This window comes from Giraffa tippelskirchi, chromosome 11 (assembly GCF_054371585.1).
Source record: "Giraffa tippelskirchi isolate mGirTip1 chromosome 11, T2T-mGirTip1v1.2.pri, whole genome shotgun sequence".
NCBI classification, from domain to species: domain Eukaryota; kingdom Metazoa; phylum Chordata; class Mammalia; order Artiodactyla; family Giraffidae; genus Giraffa; species Giraffa tippelskirchi.
This window is the reverse complement of record NC_137285.1, coordinates 108402077-108428050: the sequence shown is the minus strand read 5'-3', so window position 1 is coordinate 108428050 and position 25974 is coordinate 108402077. Positions and strand designations below refer to the sequence as shown.

Below are 25974 nucleotides of genomic sequence, written 5' to 3'. Positions count from 1 at the left end.
ATGCTTTCAAATTGTGGTGCCAAAGACTCTTGAGAGTCCCTTCAGCTGTAAGGAGATCAAACCAGTCAATCCTAAAAGAAATCAACCCTGAATGCTCATTGGAAAGACTGATGCTGAAACTGAAGCTCCAATACTTTGGCCATGTGATGCGAAGAGCCAGCTCATTGGAAAAGACCCTGATGCTGGGAAAGATTGAGGGCAGGAGGAGATGGGGACGACAGAGGATGAGATGGTTGGATGGCATCACTGAGTCAATGGACATGAGTTTGAGCAAACTCTGGGAGATGGGGAAGAACAGAGAAGCCTGGCATGCTGCAGTCCATGGGGTCACAAAGAGTCAGACACAACTTAGCCACTGAACAAGTCTTTCTCCGGCTTCCCAGGTGACTCAGTGGTAAAGAATCTGCCTGCCAAGCAGGAGATTCGAGTTTGATCCCTAGGTTTGGCAGATCCTCTGGAGAAGGAAATGGCAACCCACTCCAGTATTCTTGCCTGGGAAATCCCATGGACAGAGGAGCCTGGCGGGCTCTGGTCCATGAGTTGCAAAGAGTTGGACATGACTGAATGACTAAGCAGCAGCAGCAGCAAGGTCTCAATGAAAGTGAACCCTTCAGTGCCCAGGGAACCCAAGGCTGGCCCCTGGGGGTTGAATTGCCCCTTCTTGCCAGGCAGCAGACACATGTTCAGCAGCCCCCATGAGCATTGCCAAGCCTGGAGGTTGTAAGGAGAGCCCAGGCACTTTGCACGTAGACTTCAGGAGTTTGAGTTAAAAAGCACAGAAGTACCTGAGAACTCTGCAGGGATTCTAGGGACCTCAGGTTCAGGGAAGACTAGAGGTGCATGCACCCTGATCCTGAGGCTCCTTGCCTTGGTAAAACCATTTGTGATGCATGGAGTGGCCAGGCCCTGCACTGCTGTGTTAATTCTGGGTGTCGTATAAATAGAATTTGGTGCTCTGGCAAAGCACACCACCCACCACTGTGTTCCTTTCCTTTGAGGACATCAACCAACTCTGAGCTTCTGATACCCTCTAGTGGCTCAAATTGGCAACTTTCCTAGCTGATTCTTTGCGTTTATTTATTCCATATATAGTAAGTGCCTACTGTATGCACCGAGTTGGTGCTGGGTTCTCTAGCTTTGCCAGGGGTGCTTCATCTGAGCACTGCCCTGTCCAGTGGAAAGCGATCAGAGATGGAAGCCAGAGCTCCTCCATAGAAGCTTAGCTTAGTACAGGCTCTGCTTTATGGGAACTGAAGGAGGATGGGTTTTATATGGGTTAGTTCTGCCACTAAATGCATTGTAGGACCTTGGACCAACTCCTTTATCCCCAGACTTCAGTTTGGTCATTGGTAAAATCAGTGCATGGGTTAGATTCGAATCCATCCAATACGTATTTATTGAGCATCTGAAGCATGTGAGACCCTGACTGAGAGCTCTGGGCATGCAGTGGTAATGGAACTTAATCTCAAGGTGCTTAGAGGCAAATGGGAGAACCAGACACTCAGGAAGCCACATAAAACCAAGGGCACCAGTAGTTTAGCAGGGTGAGCTTCGCAGGGAGACAGATCTGGGTAGAGCCCTGCGCTGACACTTCTAGCTATGTGATACTGGGCAAGTTGATGGGATTCCTGGTGATCTAGTGGTTCGGACTCCACGCTTCCACTGCTGGGGGCCTTGGTTCCATTCCTGGTCAGGGAACTGAGATCCCAGAAGCTACACAGCCAAAAACATTAAAAAATTAAGTTACTGACACAATACCATTTCTGGAAAAAGATGAAAGTTAAAGAAAGTAGATCTGAATTCCTATTGGCCAAAGGAATATTGGACAGATGAAGGGACAGGATCCAAATGTGGTAACTTGGAATTTTGCTTTGGGTAGAAAGTGCTGCTTCCTATTTTGCAGCCATATGATATGAAACTATGGAGAATGAAGATGGAAGCTGGGGGAGAAGGAGACTGTGTGTCCCTTAAGGGAGCAGGGGCTGCCACAAGAGCCCACTTGTTCCGGAGAAACGGCTGCACTTACTGAGAGTTCTGTGAGGGCAGCCCGACCTCAAGATGGCTCTGAGGAGTGAACCGTATCCGGAGCCTGTGCTGAGAGGAAGCTAATCCTGTCCTCCTTGTTCATTTCCATCCTTTCAGAAGCCTTTGCTAGTAGGAGAGAGAAAGGTCAAAAAACAAAGTTGTTTTTGACCTGAGTGATTTCATTGTTTCTAAAAACCATGGAGGGTTGGAAAGATGGGAATTAGCAGGAGTGTAATTGGGGGGGACAGGTATGGAAGATATGATGAATTCAGTTAATGTAGGAACCAGTGTGAGACCAGGGACTTCCAGTACTTTTGGACCAGGGTTCCTCCAACACCTGATGTGCCTCTTGCCCACAGAAACATCCAGTAATTATTAGTTGTAGTATTTGTTTCCGGCACACTGTCATCCAGTTTCTGCACGACTCATTGGATGTTTTCCTCTTCCAGTTTCCTACTACGTTGGAACCTTGGGGACTCACACTGAGATCAAGAAAGTGGCAGAGGAAAAGGTCACTCTGCCCTGTCACCATCAACTGGGGCTCCCAGAAAAAGACACCCTGGATATCGAATGGCTGCTAACCGATAATGAAGGGAACCAAAAAGTGGTGAGTGTGTGTCTGACTGGAGTCTTGCCTCCTTTTCCCTTGTCTTCCCACGCCTTGCCTTAGTCCCGCATCTTTCTCATTGTGTAAGAAAGTTCTAGAATTGCTTTTTCATCTGGTTTAGAGTTGGAAGACTCTAGAGACAATACTATAACAAGAAAGGGCACTGGGTTGTGAGGATAAGAGATTCTGTTTGGGGGCAAGCAAGAACTGATACTGATTCTACAGTTGGAAAATAAAGGAGCTGGCGCTGGGTCTGCAGTGCTGAGGTTTGGAAGGGTCACCAGGGTGGCCCATTGGTTTTTATAAGCTTCTGGTGGTATAAACCTAACCCTAACCCTAATTCTATTTGGGAGTGAGCAAGAACTACAAGAATCTATCATTTGCCCAAGAAGAGAATCTATGCTAGTGGCGTCTTTCCTATGAAGGGTTCGAGGATGCAGTAGCTTGATCGCCTAGTCTAGTGGGCCAGAACCACACCTGGAAGACTCTTGAGAGTCCCTTGGACAGCAAGGAGATCCAACCAGTCCATCCTAAAGGAAATCAGTCCTAAATATTCATTGGAAGGACTGATGCTGAAGCTGAAACTCCAATACTTTGGCCACCTGATGCGAAGAGCTGACTCATTTGAAAAGACCCTGATGCTGGGAAAGAGTGAAGGCAGGAGGAGAAGGGGATGACAGGGGATAATATGGTTGGATGCCATCACTGACTCGATGGACATGAGTTTGAGTAAGCTCTGGGAGCTGGTGATGGACAGGGAGGCCTGGCATGCTGCAGTCCATGGGGTTGCAAAGAGTCGGACATGACTGAACTGAACTGGCGGTATAAACAGATTCGTCACACTCTGCTCCTGATGACCTCCTGGCATGACATTCATTAGAGAATGAGAACTAGGTAACCTACTGTTACCATCCTTTCTGCCTTGGCTTCACTCAACCACTGTACCTTGGCTCAACCTAGGTTTTCTGGCATAACTATTCTTCAATAGCCTTTGTGCATGTTTGTGCGTGCTCAGTTGTATTAACTCTTTATGACCCCATTGGGCTGAAGCCCACCAGAATCCTCTGTCCATGAAGTGGGTTGCCATTTCCTACTCCAGGGGATCTTCCCAATCCAGAGATTGAATTAACAGCCTTTACCCATTGACTTTTTTTTCCCCCCAACATCATAGGCTAGCTTTTATTTTGGTGTATCTTTTTTACACAAGTGTTTTATTAATTTATAGTTTTTTAAACTTTTATATCATATTGGAGTATAGTTGATTAACAATAATGTGTTAGATTCAGGTGTACAATGAAGTGATTCAGTTATCCATACACATGTATCTATTCTTTTTCAAATTCTTTTCCAAATTAGGCTGTTTCAGACTATTGAGCAGAGTTCCCTGTGCTATACAGTAGGTCCTTGTTGGTTAACTATTTTAAATATAACAGGGCATGCATGCCCATCCCAAATTCCCTAACTATTCCTCTTTCCACCCTTCCCTTCTATTGACTTATTTTTAAAACTCTTTGTTGAAAGTTTTGTGGTTAAAAAAACAAACTACATCCTACGGAAGCTGATTTTAGACTTTCCTTCTTTTTCAGAACTTTACTTCTTTCCCTACTATAAAGGATAAAGTTGTCCTTTCCTCTCCAGTGTCTATGCTACTAATTTCATAAGGTGGTTTATGCAGAGGGAAGCTAAGGTTTTCACTGAAAATAAAATTCAAGATCACAGTTGGAATTGAACTTGCTTACAGAGCTGCCTGCATCACCTTGTTATTTTGATACTGCTTGTCACTCTTCTCCTAGTGCACTATCTCGAGACTCAGTCTGTTCTCCAGAGCAAGGTCACCTTAACCTGAGCATGTTTATTCCAACAGTTTCATAATCAATCCTAGACCTGATACTCTCAGTTCTGAATGAAGTAAATAAGTGCCCATGTTCCTCTAATAAAAATCCAAGAATGACATTATTGATCTAACTTTCACCCAAGTGGTTTGTTTCATTTAAACTAAAGAAAAAAAAAAAGTTACTTGGTTTTATAGCCAGTTGAATATAAGGATTGATTTAAAAAGGCCACTGAGGGACTTGCCTGGTGGTCCAATGGTTAAGACTCCCCCTTCCAGTGCAGGGGCTTCAGGTTCAATCCCTGGGCCAGGAACTAAGATGCCATGGGGTGCAGCCAAAAACTAAATAAAATAAAGAAGGTCACTGATACAGCTTCTGTCCTCATCCTAATAAGCAGGCATAGTTCCCTACTTATCTTCAGTGAATGCTCTAAAGAAAGGATTGCCATTTATTCACTAATTCAGATGGCATGATTTTTTTTTTTTCCGAGCCATGTGGCATGAGGGATCTTAGTTCCTCCACCAAGGGTTGAACCCATGCCTCCTACAGTGGGAGCCTGAAATCTTAACCACTGAACCGCTAGGGAAGTCCAGATGGCATGAATTTATTTTGCACTTACTGTATGCCATGGTAGGCACTGGGGTATAGCAGTGAAGAAAAAATCAGAATCTCTGCCTTCTAGGAACTTAAAGTAAAATGACATTTAATAATTTTTTTAAAAATTTTAAGTACAGAGCAATAAATACCAGCTGCAGGCCAGGCACAAATCTGTTTAGCACATATTGTCTCATTTAATTTACTGCTCATAACCAAGATTATTGGTACCATTTTACAGATAAGGAACTGAGGCATGTACACACACAAAGTGAGAAAATTGCTTAAAGTCACACATTTTTGAAATTGGGCACTCTGATATTGGTACCTAGACTATTAACCACTAGCTGTGTTATCTTCATAAATAGTTAGAAATTAGAAAATTAGTGCTGCTATATAGGAAATAAGGAAAATATGGGGAGAAAAATTTTCCAGCAGAGTAATTATACAAAGACCCTGATGCTGGAAAAAGCTTGGCGCTATTGGAAGTTCTGAAACATTAAAAATCAATTTAGTTGGGACTTCCCTGTTGGTCCAGTGGCTAAGACTCTGCCCTCCCAAGGCAGAGGTCCCAGGTTCCATTCCTGGTCAGGGAACTAGATCCCACATGCTGCAACTAAAGATCCCCAGTGCCACAACTAAAGAAATGCTGCATGCTAAAACTAAGAACCCGAAGCCGCCAAGTAAATAAATCAATATTTTATAAAATCGATTTAGTTAAATTTAATAAATATTGGATTTCCAAAATACACACACTCTCTCATGAAGGAGCTACTTGAAGAGATACATATCAAGACTGAGATAAGCAGAATGTTCTAGAGGAAAGCAGATGAGGAGCCGCTGGCTGAGAGTCCTTGGGGAGAGATCGAGGTGTGCTTCCGGTAAGAAGGCACAGTTGATTTGCATGTTTATAGAAGGCGCTGCCCTCAGGAAATCACAAGAGCAAAGACACAGGCGGGCCCATTCTGGGAACTTCTAAGCAGCACATCCAGGTAGAGTGCAAGTTTCAGCTTGTGGGGTTGCAGGACCAGAAACTGAAAGGTCTTGTCTACCATACCACGGAGCTGAGAATTTTTCTTATGATGTCATGGTGTTCTTGAAGGATTTTCAGAGTGAAAAGGGCATCTTTGCATCTTAGAGCAAACACTGGCACTCTGTGAGGCACACTCATTTAAAGAGGACTCAAGTAGAAGAATCAAGATTAGTTGAATAGTTTCCAGCTATACAATAAGGGCTTAAAGTACAGTCGTGGGTGGCTGGGAGCTTCCTGAGCTGGTTAATTACCAGGGTATTGGGAGTGAGAGTGAGGGGAACTGAGAAAGAAAATACAGGGAGGGTTGGAATAGACATGTTGCTTGTTTTTCTTTTCTTTCCATCACGCCTCTCAGTGTATGGGATCTTAGTTTCCCAGGGAGGGATCAAACCCGTGCCCCCTGCAGTGGAAGCTCAAAGTCCTAACCACTAAACTGCCAGGAAAGACCTGGATGAGGTGCTTAAAACAGGCTAGCCAATGACCTAGATCCCAAGGTCAGCTTTGCACTTTAATCTGAGCAGAAACATTGTATCCCTCTTGTCTAGGACCCTCAGATATGCAGGAAACATTTAGGGGTGAGTAGGCAGCCTCAGGAATATTTGAATTTCAGCCTAGACAGTAGGGTCACTAGGATTCTGGAGCATTCCTCCTGGTTGTAGGATGGAAACTCGGTTGAATTTCCAAAGAGTGCTCAGAAGAAGAGTCAGGAACTCCCAATACACACTTTTCCCCTGTATTTTTCAGATGGAAAAATTAGGACAGAGATGCTCAATTTCCAATGCCAACTATCTTGGCCACTCTTTCACCCTTTCCCCTTTCTCTTTGGCTTTGAGCAAGAAAAATCTTGATCTAAAATACAGAGAGAGGGACTTACATCCATCTCCTTCAGGGCAGTTTCACAACTGCTACATAGGACCTGGCACAGCCGAGCAACTGCCAGAAGGTTGAGCTGATCCATCTGTTCCATCTGAGTCCTAACAAATTGTCCTGCCTTGTCTCCCTAAAAACACATCCGGAGCAGGACACCAGGAATGTCATGAGACACAGTCCCACAACAGCTGCAATTCATATATTTAATCTGTTTGTTTGCAGAAGGGTTAGATTTATATTCACTGTTCCCCCATCACACTCCTATTGACCCTCAGCTTAGTCTCAGCACTACGTTCCTTAGAATTAAAAACAAAATAAAACAGAGAGGCACACAAGCATCTGCTATTCAGTGTATGTCTGGGGAAAAAAAAATGTGTGTCTGGAAAAAAAAAAAAGCCAACAACAAAAAAAGTCAAATTGCAAGGCTGTCACTGAACCCCAACCCTGTCAGAAGTGTTTTGAAATTCTCATATTAAAAAAGGGTCATTTAATTATATTATTTTGAAGTTGTATACATTCTGCTTTCCAAAAATATTAAATATTTACCTGTAGTTATCTCTTTTTTCTTCATTTAATATTAGGACAGGAACTTCCCCAGTAGTCCAGTCGTTAAGAATCAATGCTCCTACTGCAGGGAGCATGGGTTCAAGCCCCGGTTGTGGAAGATCCCATATGCTGCAGAGATATGGATATATATATATCCATATATATATATATATATATGCTAAGTCACTTCAGTCGTGTCCAACTCTGTGCGACCCCATGGACTATAGCCTACCAGGCTCCCCTGTCCCTGGGATTCTCCAGGCAAGAATACTGGAATGGGTTGCCATTTCCTTCTCCAATGCATGAAAGTGAAAATGAAAGTGAAGTCGCTCAGTCGTGTCCGCTCAGTCGTGTCCGACTCCTAGCGACCCCATGGACTGCAGCCTACCAGGCTCCTCCGTCCATGGGATTTTCCAGGGAAGAGTACTGGAGTGGGTTGCCATTGCCTTCTCCGATATATATACATATATATAATTGTGCTCATTAGCTTCAGTCATGTCCGACTCTTTGTGACCCTATGGACTGTAGCCCACCAGGCTCCTCAGTCCATGAGATTCTCCAGGCAAGAACACTGGAGTGGGTTGCCATACCCTCCTCCAGGGTATCTTCCCGACCCAGGGATCGAACTCAAGTTGCCTATGGCCCCTGCATTGCAGGTGGATTCTTTACTGCTGAGCCACTGGGGAAGCCTATATGTCATATATATATATACACACACATACATTGGAGAAGGCAATGGCACCTCACTCCAGTACTCTTGCCTGGAAAATCCCATGGGCGGAGGAGCCTGGTGGGCTGCAGTCCGTGGGGTCGCTAGGAGTCGGACACGACTGAGCGACTTCCCTTTCACTTTTCACTTTCATGCATTGGAGAAGAAAATGGCAACCCACTCCAGTGTTCTTGCCTAGAGAATCCCAGGGACGGGGGAGCCTGGTGGGCTGTCGTCTATGGTGTCGCACAGAGTCGGACACGACTGAAGCGACTTAGCAGCAGCATATACATCCATACATACATATGATAGGAATTAGAGGAAAGGGAGGGAAAAGCGATACACCAGAAAAGCCTGTATACGCAGAAGGTGACCCTCATGCTTGATCTTGAGACCTGTAGAGGTGGTGTTTAGATGAAAATAAAAGGAAAGGCATTTCAGAAGGAGAAAACTTTATGATCCAAGACAAAGACACATCAGAGGACACTGTTCAGAATCACAGGACTCGAGTTTAGGGATTAGGCTATTCAGAGATCCGAGGGCAGGGGCCAAAGCTGAGATGTGGTCCAGGCTGCACTGGCCTTAGGGGCCACATTCAGAGGGTCAAGCTGTGGACCACAGCTTGATATAGACCACAGGTGAGGGAACCAGTAGAGGTTTTTAGCCAGGGGAGCTTCCCTATCAAATGAATAGAATGCATGGGCTGAACAACTTGGAAACCTTAGGGGCTTCCTAGAACCCAGAATCCATCTAATAAAAGTGATCGTGAGGGCTTACTATCTCATTCCCCCCAAAATCCTGTGACGTAGCTTGTCCCCGTGTGACAGCTGAGGACCTTAGGGATTAGCAAAGTGCATTAGCTGAACCAAGGCACGCAGCACGTGGAGGAGCTCCCTTTTGAATACAGAAGACTACTGACTTCCCAGCCAGCTCTCTCCATCACTGTCCCAGGTATAGCGTTTTTCAAAATTAGGACTCAGTAGTGGATCATAAGGAATCAGATTTTTTTTTTTAACTTTTGGTTATGCTGGGTATTCATGGCTGCACGCAGGCTTTCTCTAGTTGAGGTGATTGGGGTTACTCTTTGCTGTGACGCATGGGCTTCTCACTGCGGTGGCTTCTTTGTTGTGGACCACAGGCTCTAGCCACACAGGCTTCAGTAGTTGTAGCACTTGGGCTCTAGAGCCCAGGCTGAGTAGTTGTGACATACAGGCTTAGTTGCTTCCAGACATGTGGAATCTTCCCGGACTGGGGATTGAACTCATGTCCCCTGCATTGGCATGCAGATTCTTAACCACTGGTGGGTTAGTCGCTGAGTTGTAGCCAACTCTTGAGACCCCATGGACTGTATTCCACCAGGCTCTTCTGTCCATGGGGTTTCCCGGGCAAGAATACTGGAGTGGGATGCCGTTTCCTTCTCTAGGGGATCTTCCTTACCCAGGGATCGAACCTGTGTCTCCTGCATTGCAGATAGATTCTTTACCATCTGAGCCACCAGGGAAACCCAGTTTGTGCTATAAATCTAAATGATCATTGTCAGAAGGAACTGTGCCCTTGCTCAAAAGCTGTCTTTTAAATTTAAATCTTGTTATAAGCCTGGGAGGTCAGTAAGGTAAGGATTGTTACAATAGTTCTTTTAATGCGTGAGGAAAATTAGACCTCCATCTCTAGAAAACTTGGATTCTAAACCTTTCAGACTTTCAACAGTGAAGGCTTTGCCCAAGATGGATTTCAGAGTTCAGATCTGAACCCAAGCTTCCCAGAGTTAAAGCCCTCTGCCCCTCCCCCATGGCTTGCAGCTTCTGTTGAAAAGAATGTAGGCATTCAAGATAAAACCTCTGCCTGGGAGTAAATACCGGACCTTTGATGGAAATCATACAGTTCCTGTACTTTACAGAATGTTCCTCAGCTTGAAGACAGTGTTCAGGATACCCCTCCCTAGGAGGTAAGTTGTGGGGTGAGGAGACAGCCTCTACTGGAATGAGAATGAGAATTAGCTCTCCTGTAGGCAGTTTCCCTGCCCCCACTGCTCCATGGCCTCCTCCAGGTCTGTGGTCACTCTGAGTTCACCAGTGACTCACCAAGTCACAGGCCCAGCCTTACCAATGGATGACAACTCCTCTTCCTCCTACCCTGTCTTCACTCTCCTAAATATTCTCTAACTGGCCATGCTTGCCAACTTGCTTTATGTTTTTTTGGCTGCGCTGCTGGCTTGCAAGATCTTAGTTCCCGAAGCAGGGATCAAACCCATGTCTTCTGCGGTGGAAACTTGGAGCCTTACCCTCTGGACCGCCAGGGAATTCTCCCAGTTTGCTTTAAAAAGTCTTTGCAGAGTTCACCTCAGCCTTAGGGAGAAGCTGAATGGTGCTGTCCTAATGAAGCTGTCCCAATTCCCCCTCCACCCTCATTCCAACAAGAAGGAGACAGTCCCACAGTGCTGTTTCTCTAATGTACAGACTCAGCAAGTTGAACCTGGAGACCACGCCCTAAGGGAGGCAGCAGTAGGGGGACAGGGACTGCCCCGAAGCAGGAAACAGCCTTCAGGGGATCTGATTCCCTTCACTGTCCTACTAAAGTGCATTTCCCCCTGCCCAAGCCCGAGGACTCGCCCCTTCCCTGTAATACACCATAGGGAAGTGTCTCCTGAACGTCAGCTTTATGCTTAGAGTCCAAGTTTTCTGGAGATGAATTAGGGTCTAATTTTCCTCACTTATTAACTTTTGTAGAAATAGAAATTACCTTGTGCAATGCTGATAGTGATGCCAAGTTTCCTATCCATAGGATGCAGATGGTTCCTGTTTATAGAGATGCAAATGAATTTTGTTAAAGGAGAATGTAAATCTCTTTAGTCTAATTCTCCTTTGAACTTGTTTGTGACAGCGTTCTGGTTCCATCATGAATGAATGAGTTAAACTTTTTGATATGTGTTTATTCTCTTTGTATATGAGCATGATGATTTTACTTTTTTTTTTTTTGAAAAAAGAAAAAGTTGTCCTTTAAAACTGTTGTTGTTTAGTCACTAAGGTGTGACTGACTCTTTTGCAACCTCAAGGCCTGTAGCTTGCCAGGCTCCTCTGTTCATGGGATTCTCCAGGCAAGAATACTGGAGTGGGTTGCCATTTCCTTCTCCAGGGGATCTTCCCCACCCAGGGATTGAACAGGCATCTCCCACATTGTGGGTCAATTCTTTACTGCTGAGGCACCGGGGAAAACTAGGGCAGGAAAAAATATCTTTTTCCCTCTACTCACCTAAGTGTTCAGGCTGGGGTACTGTCAGTTAGATTGAAAAAAGGCAGGTAAACAAGAAAAAAGCAAACAGTATTGTGTAAATAACACCTGGGCGTACCCAGTGATGAGGAACTCAACGAGGTGGTTAGAACTAGGGCTCTGTATGTTTACCTAATTTAGTAGGGGAAGGGAGGAGTAGAAAGGGCACTTACGGAAGAGCAAATGGACACTTAGAACAGATGGGAGATGTGCTGGTTTGTGACACAGTCTGGGTGAGATGTCCACCTCTGCTCTCCCAGAAGGGAAGATTAGAGTTGCCCTGGGAAAGGGGATTTAGGGACACTCAGATTCTTTGGGGAGGCTCTGCTTTTAGGCAGATAAGGGATTTCAGGAACTCAAGTGCCTTCAGCTGAAATTAATCCTTATGCATATGCAAAGTGATGTATTTGGAGATGGCATGTCCTGGTCCCCAAAATTATAAAACTCATTTCTTTGTATTGTTATCATCTCTAGAATAATGCCAAGTGTAGAGTATGTTTCAATTAGTGTTTATTAAATAAAAGATTGCAGGGTTGCAAAACTGGACAACAGACATATATAAAATCAGTGTGAGGCCTCCCTAGTGGCTCAATGGTAAAGAATCCACCTGCCAACGCAGGAGATATGAGTTTGACCCCTGGGCTGGAAAGATCCCACATGCTGAGGGGCAACTAAGCCCATGCGCCACAACTACTGAGCCTGTGCTCTAGAGCCCGACAGCCACAACTACTGAAGGCTGACCACCCTAGAGGCCGTGCTCTGCATCAAGAGAAGGCATTCACGCACTGCAACTAGAGGGCAGCCCTCACTCTCCACAACTAGAGTTAAAGTCCACCCAGCAACAAAGACCCAGCACAGGCAAAACTAAATAAATAATACAATTATTTTTAAATTAAATAAATAAATAAAATCAGAATGGCCTGAAGGATCTCCCAGACAATGCCCAGAATTACAGAAAGGGGATCCAGCAAACTGTCTGCCCAACATCTTGACTTTCACAATTTTTCCTCACATAAAAATGGTGCCAAGACATGCTATGGATGACAGCAGAGACCATTCTAAGCTTGTGTTGTATCAGGGAAGGTTTCATAAGGAAATTTAACATTAACTTGGGGTTTAAAATAATGAATAGGGATTATTTGGGGCTTCCCAGGGGGCTCAGCGGTAAAGAATCTGCCTGCCAAGCAGGAGACGTGGGTTCGATCCCCGAGTCGGGAAGATCCCCTGGAGGAGAATGGAAACCCACTCCAGTATTCTTGCCTGGAGAATCCCCATGGACAGAAGAGCCTGGTGGGCTATAGTCCATGGGGTTGCAAAGAGTTGGACACGACTGAGTGACTAAACAACAACAAAAAGCTTATTAATACATTATTATGTAGGGTAGTTTGGAGAGGACAGACATCTATAGTGGCCAGACAGCTGGAAGTATAAAAATGGAGCTCAAAAATATGTTGACATCTGGACTTCCCAGTGTCCAGTGGCTAAGGCTCCACGCTCCCAATATAGGAGGCCCAGGTTCGATCCCTAATCAGGGAACTGGATCCCACATGCCACAGCTCAGTGTTCACATGCTGCAACTAAGACCTGGTACAGCCAAATAAATAAATAAAAATACATATTTTTAAAAAATGTGTTAGAGATAAGGATGTCAGAATTATCACAATAGTTGTATTGGTTGAAGTGAGGGGACAAAATCAAATACTGAAAACATTTTAAGTCATATTATCTATTACCTTAATTTTCTCTTACTTGATTCTCCCGAATTTTGTCCCTCAAAAGACTGTGAGGCCCTTGGGGTAGGAACTATGTTTTATTCGTGATTGTTTTCCAGAGCCTAGCAAAGTACCTGATGTGGGCACTCAGTAAATATTTGGTGAAGAAAAAGAATATACCGAGAAAGGAGAAAACACTTTTTCTTTCAGAGAGGTGGTAAGGGCAAAATGGATGATGCTGAAACATTCTAATTTAATGGTGAGAGAATTTATGGCCATTTTATTGGATGGCTCCCAGTCTTTTCAGGAAGGCATTTCCTGAGCTGCTGAGCGTCATGTGATTGACAACAGGGTTCAGGGCTTAGAGTGAAAACAGTTTGCAACAGCTGAAGCCAGAAATGTGCTTAGGGGACTCCCATGTGCTTGCTTTTTTTTTTTTTTAGGGCTGTTCCCTGTGTCTGGAATGCTCCCTCTGGCAACCTTTGCCTTGCTTCTCTCATCTCGTACTTGGCCTACTCATCTTTCAAAGGCTAACTCAAATGCCCCCGACTTTTCTGGGAACATTCTCTCTTGATACTATTTCAAGTTAGTCTTTCCTTTTTCTATGTGTATACTTCTCTCCTTGTTAATCCCACTAGATAATAAATTACTTGAAGATCAGAAGAGAGTTTTACTTCATCTAAATAGCCTCCTCCTGACCTGGTGGGGAGCAGTCATTCCATAAATGTTTGCTGATGTTTAAATCAAGTAAGTTTAGGAATATGACTGCTGAGCGGCAGCAAGGGCATAACTGAAGTTATCAGTCTTGGAAGACAAGATCAGCATGGTTTTTGTGATTAGCAGGAGGTGATGGGGACTTCCCTGGTGGTACAGTGGTTAAGATTTTGTGCTCTCAATGCAGGGGGCATGGATTTGATCCCTGGTCAGAGACCTAAGACCCCACATGCTGCACAGCTTGGCCTAAAAAAACCAACACAAAACAGCAATAAAAACAACCCAGGATAACAGAACCAGGAAAAGTTTCAAGAACTACAGATCATGATGCTATGTGCTTCTTCGCTCAGTCATGTCCGACTCTTGCGACCCCATAGACTGTAGCCTGCCAGACTCCTCTGTCCATAGGATTCTCCAGGCAAGAATACTGGAGTAGGCTGCCATTACCTTTTCCAGGGGAAATCTTCCAGACCCAGGAATCCAACTCAGGTCTCCTGAATTGCAGGCAGACTCTTAACTGACTGAGTTACAAGGGAAGCCCTTGTACAGGTCATGATGCAGGCAGATGAAAATTCAGGAAAAATCATGATTATTTTTTTCTGTTGGGGAAACCTAAACTTGGGTCTCCCTAGCAGTGAAAACAATGACATGAAGCACATGTGTATTTTATGGAAGGAAAAGACACAGTTTCTTCCCGCCTAGCTTACTCTTACTAATCCACAGTGAAGTCAAAAAGAAAGAAAGTCACCAATGATTCCCTCAGTATCAGACCTGGACTGTAACATTAACTTCTATTCCTTAACTTCAGCTGGACTCTGAACTTTTGTAAAGGCAAAACACATCTTTTTGTTTCACCTTTTCTCCTTCATTTCCAAACTTTATAGAAGAGCAGTTAATGAGCTGAAATGAATGTAGGTGGGGAAAGGAGAGGTAACCGTGGTAACAAGAACAGTGAACAGGATGGCTTCAGATGGCCACGTTCAAACCCTGGTTCTGCTACCTGCCTGTGAAATGGGGACAGATAAAATGCTTGCTTGGAAAAACTGTGTGAGTAATAAACTAAATGTAAAAGCACTTAGCACAAGGAGTGTATGTACTTTGACCAGATCACGTGCAAGTGGTAGGAAATGCAAAGTGAGGAAGAAAGGTATGCAGGGGAAGGGTAAGACTCCTCCCCTCCCTAGCTTCCAGTCTTCCCATTTCCCTGAGTCAACTCTGGAGACCATTCTGTGCATTTTCTTCTTTCCTGGGCTCAACTGTGAGAACTAGAGTCTGTAATTCAAATTTAAAATCCCTTACTGCACAGGGAACTATACTCAGTATTTTGTAATAACCTATAGGGAAATCTGAAGGAGATTTTTAATATATATATAAATATATATTATATATAAGCCCACATTATATATATTTATTAAGTTATATAAATATATATTTTATATATATAAAATATGGGCTTCCCAGGTGGTGCTAGTGGTAAAAAACCTGCCTGCCGATGCAGGAGACATAAGAGACCTGGGTTCGATCCTTGGGTCAGGAAGACCACCTGGAGGAGGGCATGGCAACCCACTCCAGTACTCTTGCCTGGAGAATCCCCATGGACAGAGGAGCCTGGCAGGCTACAGTCCATAGGGTCACACAGAGTCAAACACGATTGAAGCAACGAACACACACACACACACACACTTATATATTAAAAATATATATAATTATATATATAAAATCACTGAATATATATAATATAAATCTACATATTAAATTTATATATTATATAAAATCACTGAATCACTGTGCTGTACTACCTGAAACGAACACGATATTGTAAATGAACTATACTTCAATAAAAAAAATACACAGGAAATTTTTAAAATAAAAATAAAATTCCTTACCTCTAAAATGGAAACGTTCTGAGTATTTAATGGAACAATTACTACTTTATAGTTAAAAGGCTACACAAATATGAGGTGCTGTTATTCTCAAGAGCTGGAAGGCCTAGACAAACACAGTGTATTTAATTTTGTCTAGAGCAGAGGTCTCCTGGACTCAGCCCCAGCCTTGACTGCTCTGCTCCACTTCCTTTCCTCATCTTGCCTGCAGCAGGAGGGGAGGCTGAGAGCCACACAGCGTGATTCTGCCTCTGTCTGTCCCACAGGTGATCACTTACTCCAGCCGTCACGTCTACAATAACTTGACTGAGGAACAGAAGGGCCGAGTGGCCTTCGCTTCCAATTTCCTGGCGGGAGATGCCTCCCTGCAGATTGAGCCTCTGAAGCCCAGTGATGAGGGCCGGTACACCTGCAAGGTGAAGAATTCAGGGCGCTATGTGTGGAGCTATGTCATCTTAAAAGTTTTAGGTAAGACAGAGTGCCCCAGTAAGTACCTATATCTTATTAATAAGGGATAGGCAAATGCATCACAGTGGTACAAAATATCTTCAATACTTCATACTTTTAAAAAATAATTTCATTTATTTATTTTTGGCTGTGCTGGGTCTTTGTTGCTGTGTGGATTTTTCCACAGTTGCAGTGAATAGGGGCTACTCTCTAGTTTCGGTGTGTGGCCTTCTCATTGCAGTGGCTTCTTTTGCTATAGAGCACGGGCTCTAGGGCACGAGGGCTTCAGTACTTGCAGCTCCCGGGTTCTAGAGCACAGGCTCAGTAGTTGTGGCACATGGCGTGTTGATCCGAGGCATGTGGGATCTTCCTGGATCAGGGATCGAAGCCATGCCTCTTGCATTGGCAGGAGAATTCTTTACCACTGAGCCACCAGGGAAGCCCCCAATACAGCGTATTGTACAGACATCATCTAGTCCAGTTCCCTGGGGAAAAGTGTGTATATTTTGTATTTTAGCCATAATGAAAGAAGAGAATCAATTTTCCATGGTAGCTCGTTGTACTGTGCTTAGTCATTCAGTTGTGCCTGATTCTTTGTGACCCCACACACTGTAACTCGCCAGGCTCCTCTGTCCTTGGGATTTTTCAAGCAAGAATACTGGAGTGGGTTGTCATTTCCTCCTCTAGAGGATCTTCCTGACCCAGGAATCGAACCTACATCTCCTGTGTCTCCTGTGAGAGAGACAGGAGGTAGCTGTATGAGGTAGCTCATTATAAAAGTTAAATGTCCTCTCAAGTTTAAGTAGTATCCTCATAGTGAAACAAATCTCTCAGATCCGATTCAAATCCATTTCTTTGTTTTGTGACAGCAAGAGTTCCTAACTTCTTAATTGTTTCCAAGTTCGTGAACTTCTGTTCCTGTTTCAGTGTTAATAAAATCACACTGGCACTTTCCTGGTGGTCCAGTGGTTAAGACTTCTTGCTCCCAGTGCGGGGGCCTGGCTTTGATCCCTGGTCAGGGAACTAAATCCTATGTGCCACAACTAAGACCCAGCACAGCCAAATATATAAATATTTTAAAAAATAAAGTAAAATCACACTCAACTTTCCTAAAATTTCGATTATAAAAGGTTTTTGGAAATTCTCCATTGGTCCAGTGGTTAGGACTCCGAGCATCCACTGCAGGGGGCACAGGTTCAATCCTGGTCAGGGAACTAAGATTCCACAAGCCTGGCAGCATGGCCCCCCCCAAATAATGCAGATTCCTGGGCCCTCAGTGAGTCCCACCAAGTCCAAGTAGGGCCCCAGAAATTAGAAAAAAACACCAAAACATTTTTTTCTTTGAGAAGTGATGAGGGAGTTTCTGAGGCAACCTCTCTAAATTACATCAGCACTACTGGAAACAGCTGGAATTGGGTGTGTATGTGTGCAGGGGATGGAAGTGGGTATATTTTGGGGAGTGAGATGTAAAGCATGGAGAGGTCACAAAGGAGTATTAAACCCACACTCAAAAGTTGACCATATGGAGGAAAAACAAGTCAACAGGATGTTGTTCACGGGTGTCAGGGGATCTTTGAGTTTTTTTTTTTGTTTGCTAGTGAGACCGTCAAAGCCCAAGTGTGAATTGGAAGGAGAACTGACAGAAGGAAGTGACCTGACTTTGCAGTGTGAGTCATCCTCTGGCACAGAGCCCATTGTGTATTCCTGGCAGCGAGTTCAGGAGAAGGGGGGAGAGGATGAACGTCTGCCTCCCAAATCTAAGATTGGTAAGTCATCTTTTTTCCGGTCCACGGAGACAACAGGACAGTCAGTCCTCTCTTCGTGAATTCTGAATCTGGTTTTGTCAGCACCTCACAAGGATCTTGAATACACTGCTGAACCTCACTGTTTCTATTTTTCACGCCTAATTAGGGACAGAAAAATATCTGTCTTTTCTTTCCCCAAATGGCAAAAATAAAAGTGGTAAGGAGATTAGGAATAAATGTACTCTATAAATCCATTCTAATTATTGTGTTCAGTATCCCTTAAATGTTCAGAATCTTTTGTGACTTTTGAGGGTGCACTGCAATTTAAAAGAATGTTCACCACCTTTCTTCCCACATTCTGGATCAGTTCTATCACCTCATCCTTAGCAAACTGTATCATAGGATCTTAGGTCAGTGACACAATAAAGTAAATGATAAATACAGACCTGTCACTGGGGGATCATGGTCATCTTTCTGCTTGTGTAGACTACAACCACCCTGGACGTGTCCTGCTGCAGAATCTCACCATGTCCTCTTCTGGGCTCTACCAGTGCACAGCGGGCAATGAGGCTGGGAAGGAGAGCTGTGTGGTGCGAGTGACTGTACGATGTAAGTACCCAGAGTGTTGATGTGGTTTTGTCCCTGCACTGTGGTTCAGTGTAAAACATTTTTAATCGCAGGTAAGAGTATGGTCAAAAGTTTCATCTCCAGAAGGACATGGTTATCATTGAAATAAATTCAGTAGTTGCCAGGACTATTCAACAGTTGCAGCTAACTAAATCTACAAGTATGTGTGAATTTTACGGCCCCCTGAAGAAATTTATTTTATCCAGGAGGGAACCAAATGGAGGTTTCCTTTATAAATGCAAATTTCCCTTACACAGGGTAACTTTTACTGTTTTCAGAACTTCTCTAGTGTCTGCTGTTGTTCAAAAATAATCAGCTTAGGGACTTCCCTGGAGGCCCAGTGGCTAAGACTCTGTGCTCCCAATGCAGGGGGCACAGGTTCCATCCCTGGTCAGGGAACTATTTACTTGATTCTGCATGCTGCAACTAAGATCCAGCACAGCCAAATAAATAATAAATGTTGAAAGACTTAATCAGCCGCAAATAATCCTATTGTCAACAGGCATATTTTAGGGTGGCTCTCCTGCTTCCCATTGATATCAGGAGGGACAGTCATACACACCCAGAGAGGGTAAATGGGGAACTCAGGGAGACAGACATGAAGATCTGGAAATACTCATCCAGAGCTTTATGTATTTTAAGTCTATGTATTGCGTAGCTTATGTTTGGTTTTACTTTTGCTTTATTTCTGAGAAAACAGATGTACAGAGCGTGGGCATGATTGCAGGAGCAGTGACAGGTATGGTGGCCGGAGCCCTGCTGATTTTCGTCTTGGTGTGGCTGTTGATTCGACGGAAAGACAAAAAGAGATACGAGGAAGAAGAGAGACCAAATGAAATTCGGTAAACCTCCCACAGAATCCCCTTCCTCACCTAGGCTACCTTTCTAGGGCCAGCTCCATAATGACCAGCCAACAAAACTGTCCCATTTCCTCATAACCTTGAATCTGTTACAAGGATTATTCTGGTAGGTAAGGACTTGCAGCCCAGGGGCAGAAGGATGGTTTACCTTGACTGTCTTGTGAAACTATCTGGAACAGAGACTTAATAGATAAACTTTACATTACTTCTGATTGCCTTCCACTTATAAAAGCCATACAATAAAGAATGGGCTTAGCCCATTCATGGGCCTTGAGTTTCTGCAGACAGACAGGGGAGTGCTGTGTGGACATCCGGTGGGGAGTGTCCTGTCCCACCCCCCACCCTCCAGTCACAGGGTTGACCTTGGGGATGTGCACCCACCTGGGCCCACGCGAGGGCTCAGGAGGCAGGGGAGTCCATATTTCCCTGAGTGGTAACTCGAGGTTTCCAGCTTGAGGAGTTGATGGCTAGGGCAGCCTCCGAAAGCCGCAGCCAGAGCGGAAGCTTTCACAATCCTGTGATCCTAAAATCTATCTTTGGTGTTTTTCCTCTTCAGAGAAGATGCGGAAGCTCCGAAAGCCCGCCTGGTGAAGCCCAGCTCCTCTTCTTCGGGCTCGCGAAGCTCTCGCTCCGGCTCCTCCTCCACGCGCTCCACCGCCAACAGCGGCTCCCGCAGCCAGCGGACCCCATGCGCCGAGGCGGCGCGGCGGTCGGGGCTGGCCGCCCACGGCTACGGCCCGGTGGGGCCCGAGGCTAAAGGTTCTGAACCAAAGAAAGCCCCCCACGCTACCCTGACCAAAGCAGAAAACACCCCCAGCACGATCCCCAGCCAGAGCAGAGACTTCCAAACTGTCTGAGTTAGAGTGGACTTGACTCGCCGGCTTTTCCCAGGCGTCAGGACGCTTCTGGTCATCAACGCTCAGTCACCAGCCACACGATCCGCCTCGAGCCCAACGAGGGGTCATTTAAGTAGCAGCGACCACTGCACGGAACAGATTAAAATGAACACTTTTCTTACATGACACCAAACGAGGAAAAGGATGTAAGCTGATCATCTCCAAAAAGGCACCTCACTGTGCCTTTAGACCAGAGTGGGGGGGAAATGGGGGCCCAAATCTGGGTGTTTGGGGACCAGGAGCTGTGGTGAGAGTTGGAGAAAGGGGAAGTGAACACACTTAGAACTTCTCACTTGGGCAGTTTTGTATCAGCACGTTGACTCACCATTGTCAAGAAACGAGGTGTTGTTCATAAATTTTCTATGCATTTCTGCAAACCTACTGGATTATTATGATTATTCAGAGTCAAGCAGAACCTACAGCCTTATATTACACCTATTTGCACCATGAGAAACTCCAAAAAAGGAAACACGTCTCTTCTATCCTGACTTGACTTCATTTACTCACAAAGTTTGGGTATTAATTTCAAGAGGAGGAGTTGAAATAGTGGGAGATGGAAAATGATTGAATTTTTCCACAATTTACCGGTTGAACACCAACAATCCACTATTAATCTTCCTACTTATATTGAACCATAAAAGAACTAAAAAAGGAGTTCAAAATTTGTAATGAGGGACTGTGAATAACTTTCCATTTTGATGTTCAGAGGGCCACTGACAAATATCAGAAATATATGCTGGAATAATTGTGGCTTTTCCCTCAAAGTGGATGTCTCTAAGGACTTTCTGCTGGGTATCTGTGGAGCAACAAAACTAGGTATTTTAACATTTAACAGTCTCCTTAGAAGTAAGTCTTTGAGAGAAAAGGTCTTTTCAGGATGCTGGAAGATCATCCAACAAACCATTACAGTCTTTTCTTTCTGTGAACATATGAAATCAGAATTTCAAGACTGACTAAACTAGAAAGGGAGATTAGATCAGTTTTCTCTTAGTATGTCAAGGAGTGACATCAGAAGTTCAGTATTGCACCAAACTAGGGAGTTTCGTCCATTTCTTTCCTTTCAGGAGAAGGATGTGAACGTGGGACTTTTGTTGATTCTAGGCCTTAAATTATCAAAGAGATCAGGGATTGCCAACATTTCCTGGTGGCACTGCATGGATATCATACCATTCCCTCCTGAGAGGCTGAGACAGAAATTCAGTACTTTCCCAGTTTAGCCTGTAAGGAAGCCTAGCTCTAGGCTGGAAGGAAAGGAAATGAACATTTAGGGAAGAGATGGTGAGGATAACTAGTGGGTGGCGGGGGGATCTGGGTTAGTGCCTGTTAAATATTGTCGACATCTTGGAAAGATTCGCGGAAATGATTCACCAAGATAGCTCTCCCAAGAGCTGACTCATGGGAGAAGAAAGGTGTCTGCGAAATAAAAAGAAAGCAGCCTCCAATACAATAACTTGCCTTTTTAATAATTTTGACTACTCTGCTAGTCAAATTCATCCTACAATTCATTCTTTGGCAAGAATACCAAACCTGAAATAGCTCTTCAAAGATTCTAAAGCAAATGTCAACAGGTCACCATTGGTGGAGCAAAATGTTTATTATTATTAAAAGGCCAAGAAGTCCCTGGCAGGGCAGTGGTTAGGACTCTTTGCTTTCACTGCCAAGGGTGCAGTTTCAGTCGCTGGTCAGGGAACTACAGTCCTGATAGGTGAGTGGGGCAGCCAAAAGTAATAAATAAATTAATTAATGAACAATTTTTGTTAAAAAGGCAGCAGGCTATGAGAAAGGAAAAGTAGTGCTAAATGTGGTGATGAAATCCCTGTTTGTTTTGAGAATCTAAGTTCCCCAACCAGGGATCAAACCTGTACCCCCTGCATTGTGAGCAGGGAGTCTTTAACCACTGGACCACCAGGAAAGTCCCAATGAAAGCCCTGTTTCTAAAATGGGAATCAAGTGCTTAAAGGGGAAAAGTTGACCTAGGATTTTGTCCCATTTTTGTTTTCAGTTTTACATCTAATTATCACATAGTACAAATGCATTTCTAAAGTCCTTTAAGAAGCGGGTTTTACCCTTGACTAAACGTTTCGAGTTTTGTCTTCCTCTAAAAAAAAGTTGGGGGGAATTCCCTGGCAGTCTAGTGGTTAGGGCTCTATGCTTTCACTGCCACGGGTGTTGGTTCAATCCCTGGTCAGGGAACTAAGATCCCACAAGCAGCACAGCTCCACCAAAAATAAGTTGGGAAATGAGACACCGAGGAAGCAAAGAATGTCTGCCGTTAGTTTAAGAGGGTTACCATATTTGGAATGCTTCTTATACTAACACTGCTTCCTTGTAAGATATAAATTTATTTACTTCACCAACTTATTCTTCTGGTCGTGTGGTATCCAGGCGACGTATCAATTCTGCTGTGTAATTGAGAGAATTCTCATTCCAAGAGTATCTGAGCCAAACCAAGTATTCTGTGGCAGCTGCAGCAGTGCCATCACTAGCAATTTGCTCTTATTATTATTTATTACCTTTGAACCTAAGGTTTCCTGCCTATGCCTCTGCAGGCAGGCGTCAGTCCCCTTTGCATGAAAAGGTTTAGATTATTTAAACAGGTTAGTTATTAGAAGACTAAAATACCAGTTGAATATTCGTATTTTGGAAATCTGTTCACACTGGAGATCTACAGAAATGCCACAAATTATTACCTGAAATCAGAAATTCTAGGAATTGAAGATTCTGAGATAAGACACTGAAGTCTTTTTTTTTTTTTTGACACTGAAGTCTTAATAGTGATGGTGTGCTTGCTTCTCTTTCAGTCAGGGTTTTGGGTTCAGATATGACATGCTCTGGGTTTAAAATAAAGTTTGAACCATTACTGGTGTCAAACCATATTCCATTAACCTTGTAAGTCAAATACATTTGATTCTTTAGTATAGAACAAAAAAGGATAAAATAGATGGTAGAAGAAAAGGTATTTGTAGAAAGAAGATACAGATGGAATGATGTGGATGTTTAGAGAATAGCCATTTCAATAAAATATATATACACTAAATTTAAAATTGTAAAATAAAGAAGTGATGCCTTTCTTGTTACACTGTATAAAAAGAATTTCAAAACTGCCATTGCAAAAAAACATAACTTTGCTTGATTTCTGGTGTTAAGCTGTTTATATTTCAATTTTAACTTCAAGTTGCCTTGTCAGTGGGACTGTGTTTGATCACAAAAACCAAATATTTATTACAGATGCATGTGTGTCAGCAATTTAAAAATAAATAAGTTAAGGTGACACTATAGGAGAGGATGAAGCTCATATAATCTGCACTGGAAATTTATTAGCTTGCTGCCAAGTGAAGAAAAGAACTCAGACTGCATATGATGTATTATTTATTGATTTTAGTCACAAATATATCAAGCACTTTTTTCTCACAAGGCAAGATACTAAGTAGTCCTGGACATACAAAGTGATGACAAAGTTCATGACAGCTTCTGCCCTTAAGGACTTAATCAAAATAACATAGTATTTATGAAGTAATATTTCATCCCAAGGTAAAGTACCAATAAAAAAGTACACACTAAGGGGTTCAAATAAATCTGGAAAAAAAAGTTACGAAATTAAATGATGTAATATATGCAAAGCCCTTAGAATAGTGCTTGGCCTGTGACAGGAACTCAAAAAATGTAAATCATGACCCTTTTCCCCAGCCAGAAGCCCTAGGGTTCAGACTCCAGTACTGTAGCCCTTGAAACCTTGTGTATTTAAAAGAGGTGGAGACAGGACATTTATCACAATCTGAACTTTAAATACATAAACTCTGACTCATTCTAGTTAAAAAGAAGAGTCTTTGAATCCTAGAACATGTTTTGAAAATGACCAGAGACCATAAAGGAAGCTTATCTGCTCAGCTTTCTGCAATCACTGCTATTAGGTGCAATTCCCCAAACCCGTGATTTGAGCCTTCGTTCTATTTTCCACTGCTTTATATATTGTAGGTAGTTCAGAGCTGAGTTTAAAAACCTGCAAAACGTAGGGTGTGGTTCACAATGTACTTGGTAAGTTGGGTGGGGAGAGGAAGTCTGCAGATGATAAAGAAAATTGAAAAAAGGCTGCCTCAGCACACATCTTTCGGTTTCTGCAGTTTGAGTTACATGAGCTTCCAGGAAGGAAATTACTAATTTAAAAACACCAAAGAATCTGGAATTAAGAGCTAGGCTCTACTCGAACTCAGCCAGCTGTTTAGCTTCCCACAAATTACATCTCTGAACCTCATTTCTCTCCTAACACAGGAATGAATGCTATGTCTCATAGAACTGTCTTGATGATTAAATGAAATAACAAATGAAAGCACATTGTACCCCATGAAAGCATCATATAAAACGAGCTCCTTGAAAAATGGGGAGAAATTAGGTGTGTACCTCCATGGACTCAAGCCTACATTTCCCTCCAGAAGGCAAATACAGAAAGAAAATCCTTTGATCCAATATTCGAATATGTCTCTAGGCTTTACTGGCTTTGACAAGGGCAAGGTAACCCCTTTCTGTCAGCCTCTCTCAAGTCTGGAGACGTTTCTAATTCCAGCCACACCACTGAAAGTTCTGCTAGGTAGTCTTAAAAAACCCTTTTCACCTGTTTGTGCTCACTCATCTACTAAACAGGAACAGTACAGTCCGTTTGAAAGAGCACACTGGAACGCATTCAACGTGGTGAGAAAGGCTTAACAAGGCCCCAAACACCACACCATGCACCACAATTTGAAATTCTAGGTACCCTGTTTTATGCACTCCACTCGTTCAGTAACATTTTCAAGGCCTCTCTGCCAGGTCGCTCGGTTAGTTTTTGACGAAAGTCAAGGCAGGAAATAGATTACCTCATATTGCTGAGAACAGGAGGCTCAGGCAGTCTAAATACAAGGACACGGGGCTACCGGAAGCGAGGTTCCTAACGCCTGGATCATTTACAAGGAAAGAACTCCCTAGTTTTTCTTTTAAAAAACAAAACTGAAAAGTGCGGGGGCTCGAGGGGCGTGGAGGAGGGGCCAAGCCAAGAAGCTCTATTTTCGGCGGGAGATTAGGGGCGGCGGAGGCATCAGCGCTCCAAAAAGCGAGTTTGGCCATCTGTTTCGCTGAGGGTCCAGACACAGCATCCGACCCCGGTGGCTGAGAAGTCGAACCCCTCCAATCTCTGCGTGGGGGTCAGCCGGCCTCCAGCTTCCGTGAAATGAAGTGCTAGGGGCCTGCCCGGCTAACCTGTCGCACCCTGCGCAGAGGCGAGACCCCCAACCTCCCTTCCTTCCACCACGGCGACTGGCCGGCTCCTTCCATCCCTAGATCTCGGTGCCACTGGGCAAGTTACCCTTCCAGCCCTGGGGTAGGAACGTCCGACTCCGCCGCTCTGGGTCAGCCCTAGACTAGAGCCGCGCTGGCTATGTGGGTGTGTGGCCTCCGGGAGGTCCTAGAAAATCACCTATAAGGCCAGGGTGGGAGTCGGGCAAAAGAATGGTGGGGGAGGGGCACAACCTTAGCCGCCATTTTGTCCTCGCTCCACTTCCGTCTTCTCTGCCCGGCTCCCGCGGCCGGACCCCTCCCCGCAGGCCTGCGCTCTAGCTCCCGGGGTTCCGCATGAGC

General features: G+C 44.1%; 1 protein-coding gene, 1 long non-coding RNA gene and 1 other non-coding gene across 10 annotated transcripts in view; 2 read left to right on the top strand and 1 right to left on the bottom strand.

The window, feature by feature from the left end:
• CLMP (CXADR like cell adhesion molecule) overlaps positions 1-23500 on the top strand; it is a 193773-nt gene extending 170273 nt beyond the window's left edge. For all 8 annotated transcript variants that reach the window (XM_081541407.1, XM_081541405.1, XM_081541409.1 and 5 more), the window contains 6 exons: positions 2475-2632; positions 16059-16260; positions 17838-18005; positions 18471-18593; positions 19312-19453; positions 20028-23500. In XM_081541407.1, the coding sequence (XP_081397533.1) occupies positions 2475-2632; positions 16059-16260; positions 17838-18005; positions 18471-18593; positions 19312-19453; positions 20028-20328 (1094 nt within the window). In that variant the 3' untranslated portion in view covers positions 20329-23500. The remainder of the gene's footprint in view (positions 1-2474; positions 2633-16058; positions 16261-17837; positions 18006-18470; positions 18594-19311; positions 19454-20027) is intronic.
• Positions 5582-5654, top strand: TRNAG-CCC (transfer RNA glycine (anticodon CCC)). The gene has a single exon. It is a non-coding gene; the product is annotated as a tRNA-Gly (tRNA).
• LOC145526227 (uncharacterized) lies at positions 19276-25951 on the bottom strand. Its single transcript, XR_014068780.1, has 3 exons — positions 25867-25951; positions 19853-20453; positions 19276-19391 (listed from the first exon to the last, which is right to left on the bottom strand). It is a non-coding gene; the product is annotated as an uncharacterized LOC145526227 (long non-coding RNA).
• Between the last annotated feature and the right edge of the window lie 23 nt (positions 25952-25974).